General features: G+C 52.8%; 1 protein-coding gene across 1 annotated transcript; it reads right to left on the bottom strand.

The window, feature by feature from the left end:
• Positions 1-338: 338 nt before the first annotated feature.
• LOC119113470 (WSC domain-containing protein 1) lies at positions 339-21347 on the bottom strand. The gene is made up of 6 exons (XM_037237780.1): positions 21227-21347; positions 8161-8460; positions 7408-7604; positions 6422-6670; positions 2731-2926; positions 339-1825 (listed from the first exon to the last, which is right to left on the bottom strand). The coding sequence occupies exons 1-6, from the start codon at positions 21232-21234 to the stop codon at positions 1657-1659; spliced, it is 1119 nt and encodes a 372-aa protein (XP_037093675.1). The 5' UTR covers positions 21235-21347; the 3' UTR covers positions 339-1656.
• Between the last annotated feature and the right edge of the window lie 2895 nt (positions 21348-24242).

Raw genomic sequence — 24242 nt, 5'->3', positions numbered from 1 at the left:
AGTCCTGCGTCTGCGTCCGCAGCGTTCACTGGTGTGGCTGGTGTGGCAATGGTGTGTGGCTGGTGTGGCCATGATGTGTGGTTGGTGTGGCAGTGGTGTGTGGCTGGCGTGGCAATGGTGTGTGCCTGGTGTGGCAATGGCGTGTGATTGGTGTGGCAATGGTGTGTGGCTGGTTGCCGCGGATGAGCGGGGGTCTGAGGACTGAAACATTTCGCCGACGTGCGGCAGTTGCACCGGTCAGATGACGCCACCTGCTCGTTGACGAAGGCCTGGCCGAGGCGCGCGCAGGCCTCGGATTGCACGCCGCGCACCACCCGTACCGAACTTTAAACAGGCACAACGCACACAACCAGTCAATATTCGGGTATTCATGCGATCGATGACCAGCACGCGCGTACCCTTACGCGTTGATAAAGGTTAGCCAGCGAGGGGCGGAGAAACATCAGGATCGGCCAAGGAAGTGAGCGGAGTGCTAGTGACAGCCCCAGTTCAAGCTTGGCTCGAGGTCCTATAGCAGCGATTGAACCATGTGAATCGCGGACAGTTGGGTCTACACGCGGCATCACGCGTTCTATTCCCTGCACAATCCGCCAACACGTTTTCCCCTCCTATCCTGCCGTCCAAAGGCGAAAGGATCTAAGCGTCATTTATAAACGTGGCACTTAGGCGTTTTTATCTTCGGACGGCAATTTTGTCATGCCAATGTGTGACTGTACATGTCGTCTACTGCAGCTCGTGGCAAGTGCTGCTACCGAAGTTACCCGAATCCTCACATGCGGCCGGAGGTGCCCGAGTCCTCACACGCGGCCGGAGGTACCCGAGTCCTCACACGCGGCCGGAGGTACCCGAGTCCTCACATGCGGCCGGAGTTACCCAAGTCCTCAAGTGTTACCGGGGGTACCCGAGTCCTCACACTCGGCCGGAGGTACCTGAGTCCTCACGCGCGACCGGAGGTGCCCGAGTCCTCAAGTGTGACCGGAGGTATCCGAGTCCTCACATGCGGTCGGAGATGCCCGAGTCCTCACACGTGACCGAAGGTACCTGAGTCCTCACATGCGGCCAGAGGTACCCTAGTCCTCCTCACATTCGGCTGACCACGGCCACATGGAATGGCCCTAAGATGTCCCTCCAAGCCAATTCAACGTATTCAGATGTGCTGACCACGGTTGCCAGCAATTGGCATCTCTTAAAACATGGTCCTGGTCCACATCATATACACTCAGTTTCGGCTGACTTCATGCGCCCTGGTGCAACTAGAGGTACTTGGTTGGCATCTAACACGTATGCATCACGCATGAAAAGTACGCAGGCGACACTACAGATAGCATCCGTTTAATGATATCTGTCAGATACCATTAGACACACTGTCAGCCGCCTCTTTGCAGCCGTGCAGCTATTGACTAATGATCCATTAAGGGTGGATGATCATTATCATTGACTAATGATCGTAAAACCGTTCAGGGGTGACCACCGCAAGTACGAATAAACCGCGTCTGAGATGTGTGTCCCACCACTATCTAAATCATCCCAGCAGTCAGCATTGCAATTACATAACGGACCACCGTTCCGAACACCTCACCCATCACTAACCCGGTCATCGAGCTCATGATCGTCACCGGTGCCCGCACTGCTCCAAACACACGACACCAAGCGTCGCTACAGAAGGTACTCTGGCAGCTCCCCCAGTCCTTTCTCTCGCACTAGGCGGTCTAGGTCTGTCACGTGACCTCGCACGAGGGCCTTCTGCTGCTCGGTGAAAGGCTCGGCCGGTTGCGCCTCCGGCTTCTTCTTGCGGTCGCGTCGCTTCATCCTGCCGTTCGGGTAGCTGGCAACAAGGGCGAAGCGGAGGTTGGATGGCAGGCTATTGCGCTTGGGCAGACACAAATTTTGACGATGGAAATTTCGCGATTTGGGCTCACGTTGCACGGCTTGCGCTTCGCAATGAGCGCTTCGCAAATGGAGCGAAGGCGTGAGCCTGCTCTGTACGTGCAGGGAGTCGTCCTACAAGCACCCGTGCCGCAAGCACCCGTGCTGCAAGCACCCGTGCTGCAAGCACCCGTGCTGCAAGCACCCGCGCTGCAAGCACCCGCGCTGCAAGCACCCGTGCTGCAAGCACCCGTGCTGCAAGCACCCGTGCTGCAAGCACCCGCGCTGCAAGCACCCGCGCTGCAAGCACCCGTGCTGCAAGCACCCGTGCTGCAAGCACCCGTGCTGCAAGCACCCGTGCTGCACGTAGAAAGAAATTTCCTCATGGTAGATGAAATACCACTGCCCACACTACGGAAGATTTGGGGCCGAATCGTGGAGACATCGGTCGATAGCTATTTAGTCTGTGTGTCGTTGGGGCTTTACGACGACGACGACACACTCAGCTGCTGAGGCTATATGGCGTCGCCTGCCTCTCACCCTGGCAGGAAGGGCGGGTATCGCGGGGAATCGAGCCCCGTACCTCTGGTTTCCCAGACGCGCAGTGGTCGACGCTTACGCGTAAACCGCTACACTACCGGCACTCCAGCTATTTAGTGTAATTGTATTAACTTAGAGGGGTTCACGGCCCCTTCACTGTGCGGAGTCCTCCCCGCGCCTCCTCCTCATCGGCTACGTCCCTGACCTTAATAAACACTAAGCAAAGATGAAAAGTTTGTTTGGGGAGGGAGCTGAAGGAACAACTGATCCCTCTGCAGTCTGCAGGGCTGGGTGCATCTCTGCGGTGCCCCAAGCTCCACCCACCTGTAGAGGCAGCGGAGCCGGGCCGGGTCGGGCCGGACGCCCAGAAAACGCAGCACGCGTCCCAGCTCTGTCGGCAGGTCCTCCAGCAGCCGCTCGTACCGCACCAGCAGCAGCTGGTCCGTGGGACACTGACCAATCCAGTCAGCGTACAGCTTACGCCAAAACAGAGCCTTCTCGCTCACGTACTCTTGCCAGCCTGCCGGGGGCGAATCAGCATGAGTGGGCGCTCTTCTCGGTGAGAGAGAGAAAGAGGGAAAGAGAGAGCGAGAGAGAGAGAGGGAGAGAGAGAGAGGGGGAGAGAGAGAGAGAGGGAGACAGGGCGTGCGTGCGTGCGTGCGTGCGTGCGTGCGTGCGTGCGTGCGTGCGTGCGTGCGTGCGTGCGTGCGTGCGTGCGTGCGTGCGTGCGTGCGTGCGTGCGTGCGTGCGTGCGTGCGTGCGTGCGTGCGTGCGTGCCTGCCTGCCTGCCTGCCTGCCTGCCTGCCTGCCTGCCTGCCTGCGTGCGTGCGTGCGTGCGTGCGTGCGTGCGTGCGTGCGTGCGTGCGTGCGTGCGTGCGTGCGTGCGTGTGTGTGTGTGTGTGTGTGTGTGTGTGTGTGTGTGTGTGTGTGTGTGTGTGTGTGTGTGTGTGTGTGTGTGTGTGTGTGTGTGTGTGTGTGTGTGTGTGTGTGTGTGTGTGTGTGTGTGTGTGGTGTGTGTGTGAGGTTCACCCACCCACGGCTCCCGTGCACCAGGCCCCCAACATGGACGCGAGAAGCCCTGGTACGCCGCCCCCAGCAACGCCCGATACAGCGCTGGCACCCGTCCTCAATACCGCCGGAGGTTCACCGTGCTACATCAGAATGACTCGGGCTCACAACACCAGAACCCTGTCGGGGCAGACCTTCCTTTAGAAAATCTCGCAGCATCGGCCCAAGTCCACTGAAAATCAAATGAACCATGCTGGTTCACACACTCCAAACCTCGTTCATATTCAATAACGTAATTGTCAAGGCGTGCACTCCACCCGTCGTGACACGAATCGCATCTGCACTTGCCACTTGCTTCCGCGAGCTGGACTCACACCGAGTAAACGCCTGGGACGAGCCAGACCGGGGTCAGCAGCACAAACTCGTGACGGTCGACCGGTGAGCAGATGTGCGCTAAGGTTCCAGCACGTGCGCGGGAGGCCTGTACCGGGGCTGGCGACCCGGGATCAGACGGACGTTTTTTCAGCGCTCTGATTCAAAGCGTAGCCGATTGTTCAGCTGCTTATTCATTTATTTATTACACGTCATAAGCTCACTCCACTCAGAATGTGGCTATTACAGAGCGCGTGTCATGGAAATAAAACACTGTAGGTCAGGGAGGCTCGCGCAAACACGTTCACACGCAGGCACAAATACGCGGAACGCACTCTCTCACATTCGCTAAAATCATTTGAAGTAGCCGTCACTATCCGTTATCGATCCACCGCTGCAGGATATAACTACGCAGCTTATTGCGACCAGGACGCAAGATCGGACGATCACAATGGAGTCAGTTGTCGTGACGGCTCGGTTACCTGCGACCGCAGGCCGAGAGAACATGGCTGCGACCGCAGGCCGAGAGAACATAGCTGCGACCGCAGGCCGAGAGAATATAGCTGCGACCGCAGGCCGAGAGAACATAGCTGCGACCGTAGGCCGAGAGAATATAGCTGCGACCGCAGACCGAGAGAATATAGTTGCGACCGCAGGCGGTGAGAACATAGCTGCGACCGCAGGCCGAGAGAACATAGCTGCGACCGCAGGCCGAGAGAACATAGCTGCGACCGCAGGCCGAGAGAACATAGCTGCGACCGCAGGCCGAGAGAACATAGCTGCGACCGCAGGCCGAGAGAAACTAAGTTAAGCTGTGAGAGTATTTTCAACTTGAGCAGTCTTGAGCACTTGAGCAGTCAGAGCAGTCGACAGAGCGTGACTCGTCAGTCACGCTTCTCAGAACCTAATATATTTGCGACCACTGATCGCAGAAATGCATGTAGCTTCAGATGTGCCATGTAACTTGTAAGGCACTGGCATGCCAGGCGTTTGTTCGGACGTTCTTTTCTACAGCTCTGCAACTTCACCACAGATCTGCTTCCCCTTTTGGATCAGCATGGAACCGAAGGCAAAACTTTCCTGTTGCGAAAACCCAACCACGGGGCGGTATGAGAGTTTCAGACTGACGGAGGAGAGAAGGAAAAACCGTAATGGCAGGGGTGTGGCTCAATGGGAGCAAGCGTGCACGTGCTCACGTGCCAGACGGTGGATCCGTCTGTTTTGTGGCGTTTTTAAAAACGATCTCAGATCTCAGCAGCCAGAGCAGGTGAAGACGTGCACAGCGGACGTGAATGCGTCATCGACAACTCACTAACAGGTCCCAAAAGGGCCTGACCCATAGATGTGTCAGTTATAAACCAACGCAGCTAAAGCCACGGCGGTAAGCGACAGATGTCAGACTTTTTTGATCGATTTCTAATACGAAACGCTGTGGCCAAATCGAGAGCCACTTGGCAACGCAAATAAAAGTCCTGTGTAAACCTGCTAGCTGTGGCCATATTACGTTTCTCGCGATAGTTTGGTTGCCATTTCCAAAAATATGACGGTTGCAAATTCGTCAATTTCGTCGATACAAATTGCCACTGCTGGCCAAGCTCATAGCCAGGTAGTTGTTGAACAGAGTTATTCATGAATTAAAACGTGAACTTTGCATCGGTGGACCTTTGCCTGGCAAATTATGACAACGGATCCTGTCTATCATGTCTTCCCAATGTGCAAAGAGGTTTGGGAAATAAATTTCGTTCAAACTCAACAACACTTGCTATAGTCCTCTGATATAAGCAGTGCAACGACGTTACCAACGCTAAACGTATTATCTGTCTCGCTGTTACGCCGCTGTTCAACCTCTCTCTGCTACAACGCCTTCCTGCCCGGCAGATTTCTTTAGCCGAATCGGCTGGCAGACAGAAACTGTTTCGGTCCGATGCTGTTAGCTTTCTCTCAAAAGTTGCGATGCATCGTCGTTTTCTATCCCCCAATGTCCTCGCCAGCGGATACATCAGGCACTCCCAGTCAGCAGACCACCAACTAAACAACAACACGAATCAACAACGATCGATGATATGCTAGCCAACCAATCAACTAACATATATGCAACTAGATACCAAAACAACTAGATACCAAACGACAGCCAATTTCCGATTCCCCCATACGCGGCGGGATGGGGTGGGGTGACTGACTAGCCCCCTGACTAATCCCCTGACTAGTCCCCTGACTAGTCCCCTGATTGGGGTAGTCTGCTGCCGGTGGCATCGGCCGCGCTTAAGGTCCGGTGACGTCAGAGGGTGGAACGGGCCGTGCCGGGCATTGCACGTCAAATTTTCGCCGCACTGCCGCTGCCCTGGTGCGTGACCTTCTGAGGGTGGGGTCCTGGCGCACGCAACGATCACCGCTTTGGGTGAACGATTATCCAAAAAAGTCATCCATTCAAAAGGGCTCGGACTCAACATTCAAAAAATTAAAAACAACCAACAGGCATCAATAATCAGCAATGCGATTAACAGGCAACTAAGCAACTTGGAACTAGCTAAGCAGCGAGCAAAATCAACAAATCACCACATCAAAGAGCCAACCAACAGGCAACGAACCAACCAACCAAAAACCAACAACCCGGCTAACTGGCGCGTCCTCTGACCTTCTCCCTCGAAGTGGCTGGGAGGCGCGAAGCCGAGGTGGCCGGCAGCGTCCAGGTGCCGATGACTGAGCAGAGCCGCCAGCGGGTTGCGCACGAGCAGCACGGCGCGGCAGCCGAACTGCGTCACGTGTGAAAACACGCGCCGCTGTTGCTCGGGCTCCGCCGTCACGCCCTCCAGCGTGGTGAAGCCGTGCGTCTTCTGCGCGATCGTGGTGCCAGAGTCGTACGGTACTATCTCCCCGTACATGCCTGAGCAACGGGGGAAGGAGAGAAATAGAGATAAGCGAAGTGTCGTGTGCACGAGTGCAGTGCAGAGGTTGCGTGTGAGATCTGCACGGCACCACTGCGTCATACGGGTCAAGGTCAGGGCACAGCAACGCACCCAGACAGGGACCTTGGGTCAGGGCTCCCTTACATTGCCGCACACAAATTTGACCGCCCTTCCGTTCGTTTAAGGCGCTCTGACGTAGAAGGCATAAATGTCGGCGCCATAAGGCTCATGGAAAGCAACGCCTCTAGCTCACACCAAAAACGCCATTCTGACTCCTCTCTACTCTCTTAGGGCTACAATCTAATGGGTTACACCAAACCCGGACTGAGAGGGCCTCAGAATCCAAGCAGGGTGCCACTTCCTTTAGCCTTGGAGGAAGAAGCGGGTGTCCTGCCCACTCCCGTCTTTACCCATAGACATGGGAGCGCAGCGGCCCCTCTGCCGACTCCTATACACACCCATTCGAATACGAGCAAAAGTAGATCCCTGCCGACCCCTGCACACGCTCATGGACACAGAAGCAAAACGGACACTCTGCTGACTCCTCTCCACACCCATGGACATAGGTGCAACACAGGCGAGTGAACCGTAACCGCCCACTTTTCATAACCAAAGGTTAAATATTAGTCAACCGAAAGCTTTTAGCAAAATATTCTGCTTGAAAATAATTTTCTATCGTTGCTGACGCTCAAGTGCTCTTGGAAACCGGACCCACCTTCCCTGATGAGCACCACGTCTGAGTACAGGCTGCCGGTGAAGACGCCGGTGGCGCCCTCTATGAGCTGGCGGAGCCAGGTGTTGCCGCTGCTGGGCAGGCTCACCAGCGCCGTGGGCCTCAGCCCCGCAGAAAAGCGCGTGGCCATGCGGCGGCAGCTGGAGTCGGTCGCTGTCAACGCCCAGGGCCGGAACGTCCTGCCGGCGGACCGGCACGTGCCAAAGGTCAGCGAGGGGGTCGCAGTGCACGGGTACGGGTGGGTACGGGTGCTGACGGCGTCATGGCCGTACTACAGCAACCGGGTACGAGCTGGGTGAGATCTGACCGGCGCTGTCGCGGCTCTTATTCTCGCCTAACGCGATTGTGGTTTGGGTGAAAGACTCCATGTATTACACCGTAAAACGTAGAATCCTTTACGTTCTAAACATCTTCTGTAAAGCAGCACTGGCTGTAATGACGTACGCAGATTGGTGTGGCGCTACCAGTTACGGCGGCCTAATGGTGAAATTAACACAGAACCAGAGTTCGCTTCTCCTGTTGGATGGCTACTTCACTGGTGCACATCTAAGACGTATCCACCGCTTCGAAGCTCTCTTTTTGTCTCGAGCAGGGGTTTTCTAGCGCCAGGCTGTAATACTCTAATCGACGTATTGTGCACGCCTTTCGAGCGGCAGGCCGTCTCTTCGCTGGCGTCTTTCCCTTCTCGCCCGCCGTGCTCGGCCCCCCCCCCCCCGGCCTTCCCTCACGGCTCACATGTTGAGAAGAGTCCGCTGCCGGTCGTCCCAGCGCTGCAGCGGCAGCTGCTTCAGCGTCTCCAGCTCAGTGACTGTGACGGGCAGCAGGTCCTGGCGACTACGGAGCGACTTCGACCGCGCCACCCTTTTCGCCGCGGCCTTGCCGCTGCGCCCGCCGTCCCTGGCGGCTTGGGACGGGTGTTCGCCCGCGAGCAGCGCCACGTGACTGAAGCAGGCGACCATCAGCAGCAGCAGGAGGCTGCCGCCGGCCAGTAGCAGCCAGCTGCGCCGCTGCCGCCGCCGCATTGTGCGCACGCCCCTGCGGACAGACGGGAGAGGCGCTCGCGAATCCGTCGGAGTTTACTCCGGTTACTTGGATGGGACTCGTAGATATATTGGCGGCCCATTTGGATGATGGAATCTTGTAAAGGCTCACTGGCCATTGCTGGTTCCACTCATTTACAATGCTTGCATTCTCAATTGTAACAACCACCACACATCGCCGACATCGTCTCAGTTACGAAGCGCAAAACGCCTCCGCAGCGCAGGTGACACTGGAGACCCACCCTACCGACCCATGCGGCACGCGTTCGTCCGAAATGCGTGTCGCTGCCATATCTAGGCTCTTGCGAGCAGATTCCAGCATGCAACAATGCTATGGCTTTGGACCGGTTGGCTTTAAACTGAACACTTTTTTTTGGGGGGGGGGGGCAGAGAGAGAGAGAGTTCATTCCGCCCAGATTGCGCAAGGTGACATAAGAAGACCAGTTTCATTGGCATGCACACTGAATTTTGTTTGAACTTCATATGGGACCGGTTTGCTCCTCCCACAACCCCGTGTGGCGGCCCCGTATGGCGGCCTTTTGTGACGGTCTTGTGTGGCGGCCTTGTGTGACGGCCCTGTGTGGCGGCCCCGTGTGGCGGCCCCATGTGGCGGCCCTATGTGACGGCCCTGTGTGGCGGCCCTATGTGACGGCCCTATGTGGCGGCCCTGTGTGGCGGCCCTGTGTGGCGGCCCTATGTGACGGCCCTGTGTGGCGGCCCTGTGTGACGGCCCTGTGTGGCGGCCCTATGTGACGGCCCTGTGTGACGGCCCTGTGTGGCGGCCCTATGTGACGGCCCTATGTGGGCGGCCCTGTGTGGCGGCCCTGTGTGGCGGCCCTATGTGACGGCCCTGTGTGGCGGCCCTGTGTGACGGCCCTGTGTGGCGGCCCTATGTGACGGCCCTGTGTGACGGCCCTGTGTGGCGGCCCTATGTGGCGGCCCCGTGTGGCGGCCCTGTGTGGCGGCCTTGTGCGGTGCCGCGGACGTGGTAAGAGAGAATGGCTGGTACGTGTGTCGTATTGTGTGCAAAAGTATTTCTACCCAAGCAAAGCGTAAAAAATGGGAGGTAATGGACGCATAAAAATGTTTTCACAAATACGCATCTAGTTTGCGGTGGAGTGCCCATTTGAAACTGGGTTGAGAGGCGTGCAGATTGTTACAACTGCTGCTCTTCTCCCACATTTTGGTGTTTGGTGCCTGGCCCCCGGGATTCGAGGCATCCGCCTATCCACTATTTGAATTCTGCTTTGGTGTCACCGACACTCTGCTATCATTGAATAGCCAACGCCAAACCACCCCGAGGAAAACCTGAGTCACTGCCCCCTACCCCCTCCCCGAATGCCCTTTCGCTGCACGACCTACAGCAGTCGATGCGCCCTACCCCCCCCCCCCCCCCCCGAATACCCTTTCCTGGATACGTCGCGTCACGCACTATATCTCCGCAAGTGCATTTTACGTGCGTTCCCCTCATGGCAGCCAAATAACTGTCTTGAGAAGAAATGTGCGCTGAATTCAACACCGCAACCAACGTCGGCTTGTCCCCGCGTCATTCGATGTACCCCCGTATAGCAGCCCAGCTCCAAAAGGGTTAAACGACATCAGTCCTACAACAAAGACTGCTACCGACAGGGGCGTGAAAACATTAATTTTACCGTCAACACGCATGCGTGTCATTCGTGCTACGCAACAAAACGTATGATGCAAAAATGTAGTCATGTTATTACTTCTGCTGAGAACACTTACAGTCATTGTTCACACACATCACTTCTACGGCAAAAAGTTACGCGCAACATTCGTGCTATACGACAAAGTTAATAGGTCAGAAATTTGCACTTGTCATTACTTCTTCTGCAAAAACCTGTACGGTCATCGCTTACTCACGGCTTTATTTCTGCTGCAAAGACTCATACGCGGCAATAGCGCTGCACAACAAAACGTTCGCTACAAAATATCGTCTATAACTTGCTGCAATGAAAGTAATGTTCCATATGATTACTCATATGGAACATTACTACATACATATATAACAACTCATATGGAACGTTATACCGCATAGGTCCTTGCCGTGGAATAAATCACTGGAATACTTTTTGCACCACGCGCCCTGTGTAGTGCTCATGTCGTGTATGAGTTCTTTCAGTAGAAGTAATGTCGCCTACAGATAAAGACTGCATGTATGCGTCTTTGTTGTGGAAGTAGTGACGGATACAAGTTTTTGAAGGATAAGTTTTGTCGCGCAGCACTCACGTCGTGTATAGGTCTTTGCAGAGGAAGTCATGTTGCGTATAAGTAAAGTCTGTAGACGTTTTTGCAGTACATGTAATGCCGCGTACAACTGATGTGGCACCCCTGTCGGTACGAGTTTTTGCCGTAGCATTAATGTCGTGACACCATTCAAAGGGCGAGATAAATGGTCATGTTATAGATACTTAAAGGGAAACTGTTGCCTTAGCCATCAAAAAAACGGGAGCACTGTTGGTGGCCTGCCTCCCCAAAACTGACATTCTTGGAATCAACATGGCGAGAGGAAAGTTTCTGGAGCTCAAGATTTAAGGATCGAGAAGCCTTTACGTATGTCCAAATCAGACTACCAGGCGTTGTGCAGCGCGAGAAAACCTGCAAGTTTGGTTAGATTAGCTGATGTGATTCGCTGCGAGTGACATAGCGGTATGACGCCTCCATTTCTACGAGAATCGCAGCATCACTGGCTACACCGTTGATCTACACCGTTGAAACGATCAGGAATCATGTAATCCAGTGCTATCCATGACATATGTGGAGAGGAGCGAATTTGTGGGTGGCACGCGAGGCAGCATGGCCTATTTTGCGGGCAGAGGCGACCGGCTCCGTGCAAGGCCCTCTGTACCAGCCGTGTACCAGGTACGGTCATCTGACGATTTGACCATGGAGTCCCGTCGTCAGGTGAAGTCATCGTTTGCCCTAATGTAGGCTTGTGAGCTGCACGACGAGGTGTGCAGCAGCTGTCTGATTGGACAGGGGGGATGACGTCAGTGGAATAAGTGGCCCAATGGCCGCTGAAGGAATGACAGGGATCTGGCTCCGTGCAGCTCCGTAGCATATGAAACTTGCGGGAACAGCGAAGAATGACGCCTGCCGCGTGCTAAGCGATTGCGAGTCTGCCAGTTGCGAAGAGACGGGTGGAGTGAAAATCAAAACAGAGCAACCATTGGAACCCACAAACAAAAATCGAGTGATGATTTCAAAAGAAGGTTCCTTAGCCATTCTTCACCCATGACGATGCCTAAATGACTTTTTTACAAGTAGTGAGAAGAGGAACTTTCTTAAAGGGAATGCTCCACATTCAAAGATGTCGGGCCAAACATCAGATATGATGAAATGGGCTAACTTGTAACCATTGGTATATTCTAGAGGCAAAACACTGCTCTGGACAGCACAATTTGAATATGTAATAAATGTGTTCGTTAAAACCTCATCGCTTGATTACGTCGTGGAACGTCTTAATGACAGCCACTGCAGGATTGGCAGCGTCAGAACTGCCCCTGCAGCGGATGAGCCAACTCACTTGCAGTACTTCAACTTGCCGAGGGTTCTATGTTTGTTTGAACGTATTTGCGGAGCCCGGACATCGTCATTTGCTCGTGTTTTGTTTTTCCTCGTATCGTTTTTATATATTTGCCCGTGATTTTATATCATTTGATAGCACTCACCTACACATTTATGGCGGTATTATGTAATGGTGTGTTTCACGTTCGTGTCGGGTTTTGAACTGAGATAGCTATTTTTAAGATCATTTGGTCAGTTCATAACCCTGCCCATTTCAAAACCAAAGACCTTCTAGCTTCTGAGTTACACGCTTGCGAATATGTGAAGACTTTTTCGTGTAAACTGTTTCTAGGTCATTCAAGTATGGGTGATGCCATAGAAAGGCCACTGAAGTCCTAGCACCACCCCATTGGTAATGCGGCGTTCAGAGAGGGACGTATATATATATGCATATATATATATATATATATATATATATATATATATATATATATATATATATATATATATATATATACATATATATATATATATCCCTCTCTGAAATATATATATATATATATATATATATATATTTATACATATACATATGCATTATATGTATACATGTATATATGTGTATGTATATATCATTGAGCCGTTCATATCTGGCGTTCATGAGCACAAATTCCACACATAATACACGTCAATTGGCTCCCAATTAATGTTGAGGGCTGATCAACCTTTGATCACGAAATACGTTTTGTATAAAAGGAGCTGTACAAGGCTGTCAGTTACTGCGGAAATGAGACTTGTAATCGAAAAGCTAAAGAATAACGTCCAAACCAAGCATGTGAGTATAATCCAACATCTTGAACCCACGGATAGATACGCAAGAACACCACAGCAAAGGGTCAAAACACGATTACATAACGATATTTTGTTCGAACGCTTCCAGCACCCCCACAGCCACCTCTCGGGAGATGAAGCACTACAAATGAACACTATGGTGGCAATTTTGTACAGTTGGTTTCGCAGCACCTCAGGGTCGTGCAATCGTTCCATGACGTAATCAAATAATGGCGTGTTAAGAAACGTACTAAATATAGAAATTTGGTTTGGTTTGGATAGACGCTTGCCGCGTCCCCCGCTCGGCCATCATAGCCAAAAGCTGTGGGTTATCATACAGCCAGGGGCAACTGGAGCACTTCACGAGAAGACATCCAATCCACTCCAAGAAGACATCCAATCCCATCCAATCCACCATCCACTCCACGCGAACAATCTTTGCCTGGCAGTGACATTCCATGACGTTGTTCCATATTTTCATAAGTGTTTTACCATCATGCTCACATCATTGGCGTCATGGAGTCCCGCACAATCAGCCGCGATCACGTCCAGGCAGATGGCGTCCAGTCAGCTCGGTGCCAGCCCCGAGCGGTACGCTTCCGGGCTGGTTGTCCTGTCTCACCGCGCCCAACCCTGCATTGATGGTTATGGGTTGATGATCATTGATGGTATCAGGTAGGACGGCGACCGTTGACGGTGGGTCGAGCTGATTGGTGATCACGCAGGGCCAAGTGCCGTGGGCTTTGGTAGAAGGTGAGTGGGCTGATCCATCAATCAATTCTACTCTCGCTGTACCGTCTCAGGAATTACTTTACGCCTCATGCTCCAAAAATCAAGAATTCAAAAAGTTTTGAGCTCGGCACCAAAACCGTCTCTAGCAAAAATTAAATGTGATTTTCACTTAGCGATAGATGGCAAGGCTATTTCGCCTTCATGGCGAATCCAACGCATCGGTGTGATAGTAGACTCGACTTCCGCGCGCGAGGCATGTCGCAAAAGTCGTACAAAAATGCAACCTAATTGTACTCCCGCTGTAACGCCTCAGGCATTACTTTACGCCTTATGTTCTAGAAATCAAAAATCCAAAAGTTTTGAGCTTGGCACCAGGATTGTCTCCGGCAAAAAAAAAACGCAGCCAGCATATAACAGCGATTCCGGAATCTCTAGTCTGGCCCTGGATGGATGACTTGGTGAAGGAGAGAGATGTGCTAAAAGTATTCAGGGGCCTAAAATGTACAGGATCGCCCCTGGCTGTTCAATCTATTTTTCCACCATGTTCCTCTCTTTCACCAAGGGAGACGCGCTCCCCCAAGTCAAGGTCTCCCACCTGCCCAGGTGCCGATTGGAAGCCAGCAAGCGAACCTTTCCCTGTCATGCCGCGACAACTTGGAACCGCCTGCCTCCAACCGCCACCGTGCCTTCATCTCTGACTTTTGAGGGATTAAAAACTCGTATTTCAAAACGAAATGTCTGGCTCATGTGCTTCAGTTCAAACCTGTGCTGATTACCTGTGTGATCGTACCGCATTTCATCGCATGGTATCTTGTATTATGATATTATATGGTCTAGTTCATGATATCGTATCATGGTATTGTATCTTATCGCACATTTCGAAGTAATGCCTGTTATATTATATCATATATATATATATATATATATATATATATATATATATGTATATATATATATATATATATATATATATGTATATATATATATATATATATACGTGGCCATGTGTTATGATATGTTTTTGCAATGTGTTGTGTGCGAGTGACGTGACGATCCCAGTTAGCGAACGTTGTAACGAGCAGAAACATGAAAAGCCACCTCGTGGATGGTTGAGCAAACAAGACACAAATGCCCACACACGCGCATCACTTCGAGCGTCAGGCAGAAGGTTTACGTTCGCTGGACGTTAGGACAGATTACGATTGTGTTTACATTGTCGAGTAAGCTGCACGCTCGAACATCCAGGGCGCGGTATGTGGCCGCTGCAGAGTGCTGCGCATTAAGGAGGGGCCGGACCGTGGAAGGGCCGCCAGTGCGCACAATATGTGACCTGCGCCCTCGAGGTGCAGAATGGACGTTGACCGTGGAACATAAAGACATTGGGTTGCACCTGTGAAGTGCTGGACGCCCTGTCGCGTGGCTGCGCGGTGGCGGCGAGGGATCGAAAATATACAGGGGATGTGCGCGGGCAGGTGTGCGTGAGCCTACCCCGCCACAGCAGAGACACTGCAACCGGACAGAGACACTGGATCCGGACTGGATCCGGATAAACCGAAATAAGCTGACAACTGGATCAGCTATCACCAAACAGCTCGATTGGACTTTAATGCAGAAACAAATTCTTTCTTATAAAATTAATGTTGTTTTTTTCGGGGCAGTTGGCGACTCACGGCGGGTTGCCGCATGTGGTGGCGTGAGGGGCGCCAAGGTGATAATGTAATGCGAGAGCGTTTCAAGAAGTCAAAACCAGTTTATTTCCACGCGGCAGATAACAGGATAAATAGAAGCAAATAAATGTATTTATCATACACGTCACAACAGGCGCAATAATATCCGGCTCATCGGACAGGCCCCTAGCTATTCTGCCATCCAAAACATCTCATTGCCATGCAATTCAAGGTGAGATTACGACTACAACGGCAAGTAAGTCTACTCCAAGTACTCTTGGAAATGTTTGTAGCGTAAGCGCGCTACGTGCACCCTTGAATGATTAAGGCGCCTGTAGGGCCAAACAGCAGGCAACGACAAGAGCGTTGACTGGAGGCAGCGTTTAGTGGACATGAGGTCTGGGAGGCCCCAGGTCCCAAACTAGGTCCGATCTCCCCAGCTCCGAACTTAGGCTCTATTTTTCCAGTTCCGAGCCTAGGCCCTAGTTTCCCAGCTCCGAACCTAGACCCTAGCCTCCCAGCTCCCAACATTATTCCAAGCTTCCCAGCTCCGAACCTAGGCCCTGGCTCCCAGCTCTGAACCTGGGCCCTAGCCTCCCGGCTCCGAACTTAGGTCCTAGCTTCCCAGCTTCGAACCTAGGCCCTTGCCTCCCAGCTCCCAGCCTAGGCCCTGGCTTCCCTGCTCCCAACCTAGGTCCTAGCTTCTCACCTCCCAGCCTGGGCCCTAGCTTCCCAGCCCCGAACCTAGGCCCTAGCTCTCCAGCTCCGAACCCAGGCCCTATCTGTCAAGCTCTGAATGCTGCGTCCTAGCAGGACGGTAGCAGCAAAGAGAGGCAAGACTGGCAACTTCGCCCCGTTGTTATGTATTAGTGGTTTGTTCACACGCTTCAAATACTGACATTCATGCCGTGAAAACAAAAACAAACGAGAGTGGCCGCCGCCGGCAGAAACGCAAAGCCTCGCTCAATGTCTGTCTGACAACGCGTTGGATCGCGCTTCTTTCGCACGTGACAGTTTTGTGCGGACTACCGGAAATCATACGAAACTACGAGGTGACGGACGTGACGAAGTGACGGACGAGGTGACGGACGTCACGCCGGGTAGTGGGTCAAACTTTTGTTGAAGCGCCCCGTCTTTTCCAGGTGAGGAGCGCGGCGACCATTCTCCCTAGCAGGAAACTCACGTGGATTAGACACCGAGCCGTTTCTGCGATAAATGTCGGAAAAATCATGTCCTGTGAGACGATTCCGATCTGAGCTCCATGCTGAAAAGGCAAAACACGAATGTCTTTCACACGTTACTGACACGGAGCCGGATGTTGGTGACTAAGAAGACTATGAAGTGCACATCATCAACGTCGTTAGCCTACACCAAACGACCACAGATGACAAATAACTGTTCCGACATCCGCCACTCAGTGGCGCGCTGCACATTCAATGATCTCGTAACGAACGGCTCTGAGAACATCCCGTCGAACGGAGAGCTCAACAGAGCTGCGCAATCAACGTTAGCCAGGTGCCGCGCGTTCTGGAACAAGCAGGGCCGCAGCGCCTCGAGCGCGGACGTACCCTGAGAGGAACGTTCGCAGCTGTTTGTGGTTTTCCCTGCGTCACCCGGTGGAACAGTTCGAATCAGGCGTGGCAGCAAGTGCAGGACATCACGCCCAAGTCCACGGATAGCCTCAACGGTCTGACGATGCTCTGAGGTCCCATGATGGTGACAATGCTCTGACGATGAGGCTCTGATGCCACGGTCCACGCGGCAGGACATCACTTCTACCACTGAGTACGTCAAGCTCATGGAACTAGCGACACGGAGACTAGACATACTATATGGCCAGAAAAACAGCTATGTGGACCCCGTCCTGCCCACGGCGGCCCAGCTGCCCGTGATGGGGAGCAGGTCAGTGTTACAGATCTACACTCATGTGGTGGGGGGCCTCTTGTGTTCCCCGAAGAATACCTGGAACCGAAGTTCAACGACGACAAGCACATCCTGGCTGTTGCCGTCCTTTCCCGCGTTTCAAACTGGCGTCGGTGGATGACAACGGGGCACAGACACGCGCCAAGACGCTCCTCTGGGCCGCCATGTCGAGGATCGAGTTGGCGGAACGAGAAGAGGGTGGAGAGACGCTGCACGATGTTGACGAACCTGCCATCGAGTCAGCTGCTCTGCAGGCACGCTGTCGCGGACGTAAACCTCCGCGGCGGGCGCGGCGCAACGCTGAGCGATCGCTCAACCGCGGTCGAGACACTATCTAGAAACTATCGAGGAACTTTCCCGCCAATTAAACACGGTTTTACCATCGTCAGGTACAGTGGAGCGTCCGTTTTCGAGCGGAGCCGGACTACTCCAGGCAAACCGGAACAGGCTGGCCAACAACAACTTCCAGATGGAGCCTATGCTGCAGTTCAACGCATATTACCCTCCGCGCTGTTGGTACTTCGTCTTCCTACTAACCACCAAGTTAAGGTATTTGGAAGTCGCCAATACACTGGCAGGCATTTCCCAGTAGTTTGTTAGCATTCGCTGCAACGCTTGCCTAAATATACTTGCATCGTAGTTTTCGTGTGCGATGCTATCACTATGCACTGCGCATTAAAAAAGAATTGGATTTGGGATTTGGAAACGTGTTGCGGATTGCATTTCCAATCCTAGTCCTGATAAAGAAAATGGATGAAAATTTGAATCATTTTTGGCAGGAGCGATGAGGATTTGGAATGCAATCATGTTTCCTCTGGATTCAGCATACCACTGGGTCATGCTGAAGGGCCCTACCCGGTCAAGAAGTAGCCTAGTAAACCCCATATAATTTGAGCATAGGCATACAATAAACAAGTTCTGTGAGTTAAATTCACCAAAAGTACCGCACAATCCCCTGATCTATTTCAATGTTTATTTGTATCCATTATGTTTGACTCCAGAGCAAATACGTCGAAAGCAGAGTGCAAGAGGTCACTTTGTCAGCTATTTGCAACTTGTTGGGATAAAATGCCTGTTGGCTTCCTCCTTGTTCTGGAAAAATGCAAACTAAGTATGTTGCAGAATGAGCAGTTCCTTCAAGGGATTGAGATCCCTCTCATACGGACTGGTATTCTCCTAGAGAATACTTTAACGACATCGATAATACCAAGTCAATTCAGCACTTTTCTTTTTCCTGAAGCGTGCATAAAAAACTTTACTGCAGAGGAAACCCTCGGAAATCCTACAGACACAGAACAGATGACTAGTTGCATGATCATTAATTTAAAAACAGAAGCCTCCTGCCAAAAGATAACCAGCGCATTGCGAGAGTAGACTGCAGCTTTCTATGCGTTTACCCATCCATGCGTTCAAAGAACCCAAAATAGATTAAGTTGCCGACATTTCCCAGTTAGACAAAAGACGACCAGGTAGAAAATATAGCCCAAAATTTTCGCTGAGTAGCGGGGCAAGCGTCAAATTTCTTCAAAATTCCTACGCAGCAAATTCCTATGAAATTGCTCCCACCTAGCGTAAGCCTCTTGACACAAAGGGGGAGGTGGCAGGATCATTTTGGTCCTCCGCTGGGCTATATGCCCGCCAGCAAGCATAACTAACTCCTCCTGGTCAGCAACTCACTCTGCCCTATGATTTACTCCCCACCGTCCCTTTAATCCAATGAATAACACACTGGTTAAATAAACGAAATCCCAAACACGGCGTCACGTAGGGGTCATCGAAATTACCAAACAACTCCGGGAAGACCAGAGGGCTCTGAGGGCGCTATCCTAAAGACAGGCTTTCTTTTGTTTGGCCACAGTTATTTAGAGCTGAACATTGGTTCACGATGGTTCGCATCCATGGGCGCTGCCAGGCCGTGGCGGCTCCTGACTCTGACGCGGTGAGAAGTTCGAGGGACGTGGACACCCCTGACGCTCATGAGTACCAGCCCGACTGACGTGGACACCCCTGACGCTCGTGAGCACCATCACGACGGACGTGGACACCCCTAGCGCTCGTGAGGACCAGTCCCGACTGACGTGGACAACCCTGACACTTGTGAGTACCATCCCGACGGACGTGGACACCCCTGACGTTCGTGAGTACCATCCCGACGGACGTGGACACCCCTGACGTTCGTGAGTACCATCCCGACGGACGTGGACACCCCTGACACTCGTGAGTACCATCCCGACGGACGTGGACACCCCTGACGTTCGTGAGTACCATCCCGACGGACGTGGACACCCCTGACGTTCGTGAGTACCATCCCGACGGACGTGGACACCCCTGACGCTCGTGAGTACCATCCCGACGGACGTGGACACCCCTGACGCTCGTGAGTGCCATCCTCGATCAACGTGGACACCCCCGACTCTCGTGAGTACCATCCCGACGGACGTGGACACCCCTGACGCTCGTGAGTACCATCCTCGATCGACGTGGACACCCCCGACGCTCGTGAGCACCAGCCTGACTGACGTGGACACCCCTGACGCTCGTGAGCACCAGCCTGACCGACGTGGACACCCCTGACACTCGTGAGTACCAGTCCCGACTGACGTGGACACCCCTGACGCTCGTGAGCACCAGCCCGACGGACGTGGACACCCCTGACGCTCGTGAGTACCATCCCGACGGACGTGGACACCCCTGACGCTCGTGAGCACCAGCCTGATTGACGTGGACACCCCTGACGCTCGTGAGCACCAGCCCGACGGACGTGGACACCCCTGGCGCTCGTGAGTACCAGTCCCGACTGACGTGGACACCCCTGACGCTCGTGAGCACCAGCCCGACGGACGTGGACACCCCTGACGCTCGTGAGTACCATCCCGACGGACGTGGACACCCCTGACGCTCGTGAGCACCAGCCTGACTGACGTGGACACCCCTGACGCTCGTGAGCACCAGCCCGACGGACGTGGACACCCCTGGCGCTCGTGAGTACCAGTCCCGATTGACGTGGACACCCCTGGCGTTCGTGAGTACCAGTCCCGACTGACCTGGACACCCCTGGCGTTCGTGAGTACCAGTCCCGATTGACGTGGACACCCCTGGCGTTCGTGAGTACCAGTCCCGACTGACGTGGACAACCCTGACACTCGTGAGTACCAGTCCCGACTGACGTGGACACCCCTAACGCTCGTGAGTACCAGTCCCGACTGACGTGGACACCCCTGGCGCTCGTGAGTACCAGTCCCGACTGACGTGGACACCCCTGGCGCTCGTGAGTACCAGTCCCGACTGACGTGGACACCCCTGGCGCCCGTGAGTGACATCCCGACGGACATGGACACCCCTGGCGCTCGTGAGTACCAGTCCCGACTGACGTGGACACCCCTGGCGCTCGTGAGTACCAGTCCCGACTGACGTGGACACCCCTGACGCTCGTGAGCACCAGCCCGACCGACGAGGTCCGAGACAACGTCACCAGTCGTCACCGTCACGTCCCCATATGGTGGCCAAAGTAACTACTTGTAACGCTCACTATCCATCCCGAATGACACGGTGTGAAAACAAAGACAGTCTGGGACAGGTTCAACTCACAATCCCCTCAGCTAGGTCGGTTGTGTGAAATGGTGACCCTGTTCTCCTTGAAACCGACATAATGCTTATAAACGTATCTGTCTTATCTGGCGTTACATTGCTGTACAATGTTCACCACACCGCATCAAAACACGTCTGTAACAAGGCAGGGTTTCCCTGCCTTGCTTCCCCTGCCTGCCTTTCCGCCACCCTCGGACACCATTCACCGCAAGATGCACCTGCACGAGTTGGAGCACGCCACAGCCAGTGCTGGAACCCATTTGAAAATCCGGTGGCACATTCTTCTTATCGTTATACGAAGAGTATAAACGGCGTTTTGCGCCTAATCTCACCCCAGTTTCAATGGAAAACCGCTATTTGCATATCCGGCCATGCCTCTGAGTGGTATCAGTTCCGCATGCTCTGCAAAAACGGCAATGAGGACATTTGCTTGCTCATAACTCACCTCGGCCGATCCAGTAAACCGCACACAGCTGCAGAAAAACCGCACACCCTTACCAGGCCATGCTGACAGGAAAAGCTGGTCTGGTTTTCAACTCCGAGCCGCCGCTCCTTGTGCGCGCGTCGAAATCAGGTCCATCCACGACCAGCGCCCGATCCAGAGGCCTGTCACAGCAGCACCCCAGATGGGGTGCCGCCCACGCCTGCCCCCCGCGCCCACTTCAGCGGCACGACTGACACGGCAGCTCCTCATCACCAAAGCTTGCCAAACTCCGCGCAGACCACAGGGCGGTCACCGCCAAGGTAGGCGTGCTCCAGCGGTGCGATTGGCGCAGCTATCCTGTGCCGTAGCCAGCGCGGGGTCGCATTCTGCAGGCGGTGAGAGTGAGAGGCGAGATTACGTCACGGCTGGGCATGTCACGTGACCAGCTCGGTGGGTCCACGAGATGACGGCAGTAGACTGTCGTGAGGTGCTGAGCCGCTGATCGGCTCAGCGGGAAAGAGCAGATTACCCCATCAGCACAGAGCTACAGATCCGCCCAGCAGGGATGATCGGATCACCCGATCGGCACGGAGTCACAGACCGACCCAGCAGGAATCACGCCAGATCAACACAGAGTCACAGATCGGCCCAGCAGGAATGATCAGTTCACCTGATCAACACATGAGCCATGATTCCCGATGGCGTCAAAAGTCTGTTACTTTGTGTGATTTCAGGACGCTTTGGTGGAACATCAACATTGCGCGCCTTTGTAAATTCATAACTACTGATTATATCAGTGCAATATGCTTTTGCCTGAGTTCTGATCAGATGCGTGTACGCACGGAGTGATCTCTAGGGGCACATGCCACCTTCTATCAATTTTGTTACATATCTTAATGCGTTATGGTTAAAGTTACGGAAATACAAAATTCGAGGACGGCGAGTAAGGTCAAATAAGCTTAGAACATACAATGCTATTTTCCATCATACGAGGAGTTTTGCGGGCCTGTGCCACGCTAATCTGAATTTACAGTAAGCTTCGGTTTTGTGTTTGCTTGCGAAATTTGCTTGCGAAATTGCGGGTCAACGCAGGGGTCGGTGGGAAAGTGTACTGCGCCGCAACGGCCAGACCGGCCTGTCCTGCTCCCTGGCGGCAAGAGGGTCAGCATGTATATTAATGATCGAAGGAGGGTAAGGGAATTTCTCGCGTTCCAATCGGCATTTCCGTTGCTGACTGTGCTATAGTTGCCTGGTATCCAACAAAAATATGTAGTTTTTGACGAAATTCCACGATTTTGATGAGTTGAAATACTTGGATGAAAGCGTGGAATGCCGCAACCCAAGCGAACTCAGACTAGATCGAAATGGCTATGGCTGGCGAAATGGCAAATGGCGAAATGGCTAATGGAATTCCAGACTAGATCGAAATGGCTATCATTCACGAAGGCCACTGCATCTGCTGTTCGATTTCAATCTTCCGAGCCGTCTGTGAACCTATAAGAAGTCCTCAGTCCGTACGTGAGCATGTAAGAAGCCGTCAGTCCGCCTGTGAGCCTGTGAGAAGCCGTCAGTCCGCCTGTGAGCCTGTGAGAAGCCATCAGTCCGCCTGTGAGCCTGTCAGAAGCCCTCAGTCCGTCTGTGAACCTGTGAGAAGCCATCAGTCCGCCTGTGAGCCTGTAGGAAACCGTTCTGTCCGTCTATGGAGTCTTTAAAAAGCCTGCGTCAGAGGAGTTCCGCTTTACAACGCTAAACCGTGAGTAACTATTCAACGACACTAGCCTTCCGAAGATTCTAATTTCATTATGAATCAGATGCCATCTTGGATCGCGAGGAGCTGACAGCAACTGGGGTACGCTAAGTCGTGTTTTAGCTGAAGTGAAGGCCTCCCATACCTGATGAGGCCCAGGAAATCCGCATGTGTCAGTCCTGAAATGTATGTTGTTTTCGTTCCATACTCAGCAAAGGCCAGAGTTATTCTTCAGTGAAAGATGTAGAACGGTGCAGAATTCACCCTGGTCTATGTGGTGCCTTCGTGCTCCTGGGGCTTGTAATATGCCATCATGTTATTTCAAAGTTGAAATCCATTTTGAGATGTTTACCACTGTTCACTACACAGTGAAATCTACTTTTCATTATTGACTGCGTGTCGTACTATAGCTATATGGCGAGGCTATAAAATAAAACGGAAGATATAGCACACACACGCCAACATTTCAGGTTTTTGGGATTTACTCGGCTTCAGAAACGTCTTTTCGTACCATGTTGTTTGCCGTTCTGAAAACAATACGACATGTAAATATGTTTGATATCCGCCATCCTTTTCATCCCGCCAGCGCGACTTGCACGCGGTCATTAACGGCATGTTTGGTAGGGGGGGGGGGGGGATGGAGGCGGAAGGACAGTTGCCCCTACATTGGCAAAGCATGTTCAACGGCCGTGGTTGGTTGGAAAGGAGTCGACTAAAGCTCCCTCCCCCTTTCCCTTATCCAGACGGTAGACCGCTGGACACTTGGGCAGTGAGGTGACAGTCTTTGTGGGCTATTTTCTAGAGTTGCCAATAGGATTGCAGCTTTTTGAAATTCCAAACCTTTTCGAAGCTCAATTTGGAAATCGAGCGGAGGGGGCAAAGATCTTTGGAATTTGTTGAACAGCCGGTATGATTGTCTCGTATGGCAGATTGGTATGCCCTTGAAGGGATTTAATGCTGCTCTTTTTCGAAATAAGCTGGTGCTGACACATAAACAAGTTGTCGAAAGGGCGTGGAAGAAAAACTTATTTTTGAAGCATGAGAGATAAAGAGTTTCAAACATAAAGAGCATCGGTAAAAAATGCATTGTTATGCAATGCAATGCATGTTAATGTTGTCAGTAGAGCCTGTGGTACTCATTACTTACCTAGTTACCATTCCTTACCACTCACCAACCAAATATGTTGCCGCCGACGAGCTTAGTAATGCTCAAGCTTAGCGTTCGTCGTTATGAATTGTAAATGGCGGATGTTTTCGAAACCCCGTGATGCATATTACTCATCTATGATAATTTGCTCTCTTGTCTTCCGATTCGAGCAGGGAGAATGCAGCGACGCGAGTGA

Source organism: Pollicipes pollicipes, unplaced genomic scaffold, assembly GCF_011947565.3.
Source record: "Pollicipes pollicipes isolate AB1234 unplaced genomic scaffold, Ppol_2.1 Scaffold_7262;HRSCAF=8765_pilon_pilon_pilon, whole genome shotgun sequence".
Lineage (NCBI taxonomy): Eukaryota > Metazoa > Arthropoda > Thecostraca > Pollicipedomorpha > Pollicipedidae > Pollicipes > Pollicipes pollicipes.
This window is presented reverse-complemented; position numbering and strand designations above follow the sequence as displayed.

What these genes read in the sequence shown, in the direction of transcription:
- LOC119113470 (XM_037237780.1), bottom strand. An exon ending in CAGCGGACTCTTCTCAACAT is followed by an intron (nt 7,605 to 8,160) that starts GTGAGCCGTGAG and finishes GTCCGCCGGCAG; the next exon opens with GACGTTCCGGCCCTGGGCGT. An exon ending in CGTGGTGCTCATCAGGGAAG is followed by an intron (nt 6,671 to 7,407) that starts GTGGGTCCGGTT and finishes CCCGTTGCTCAG; the next exon opens with GCATGTACGGGGAGATAGTA.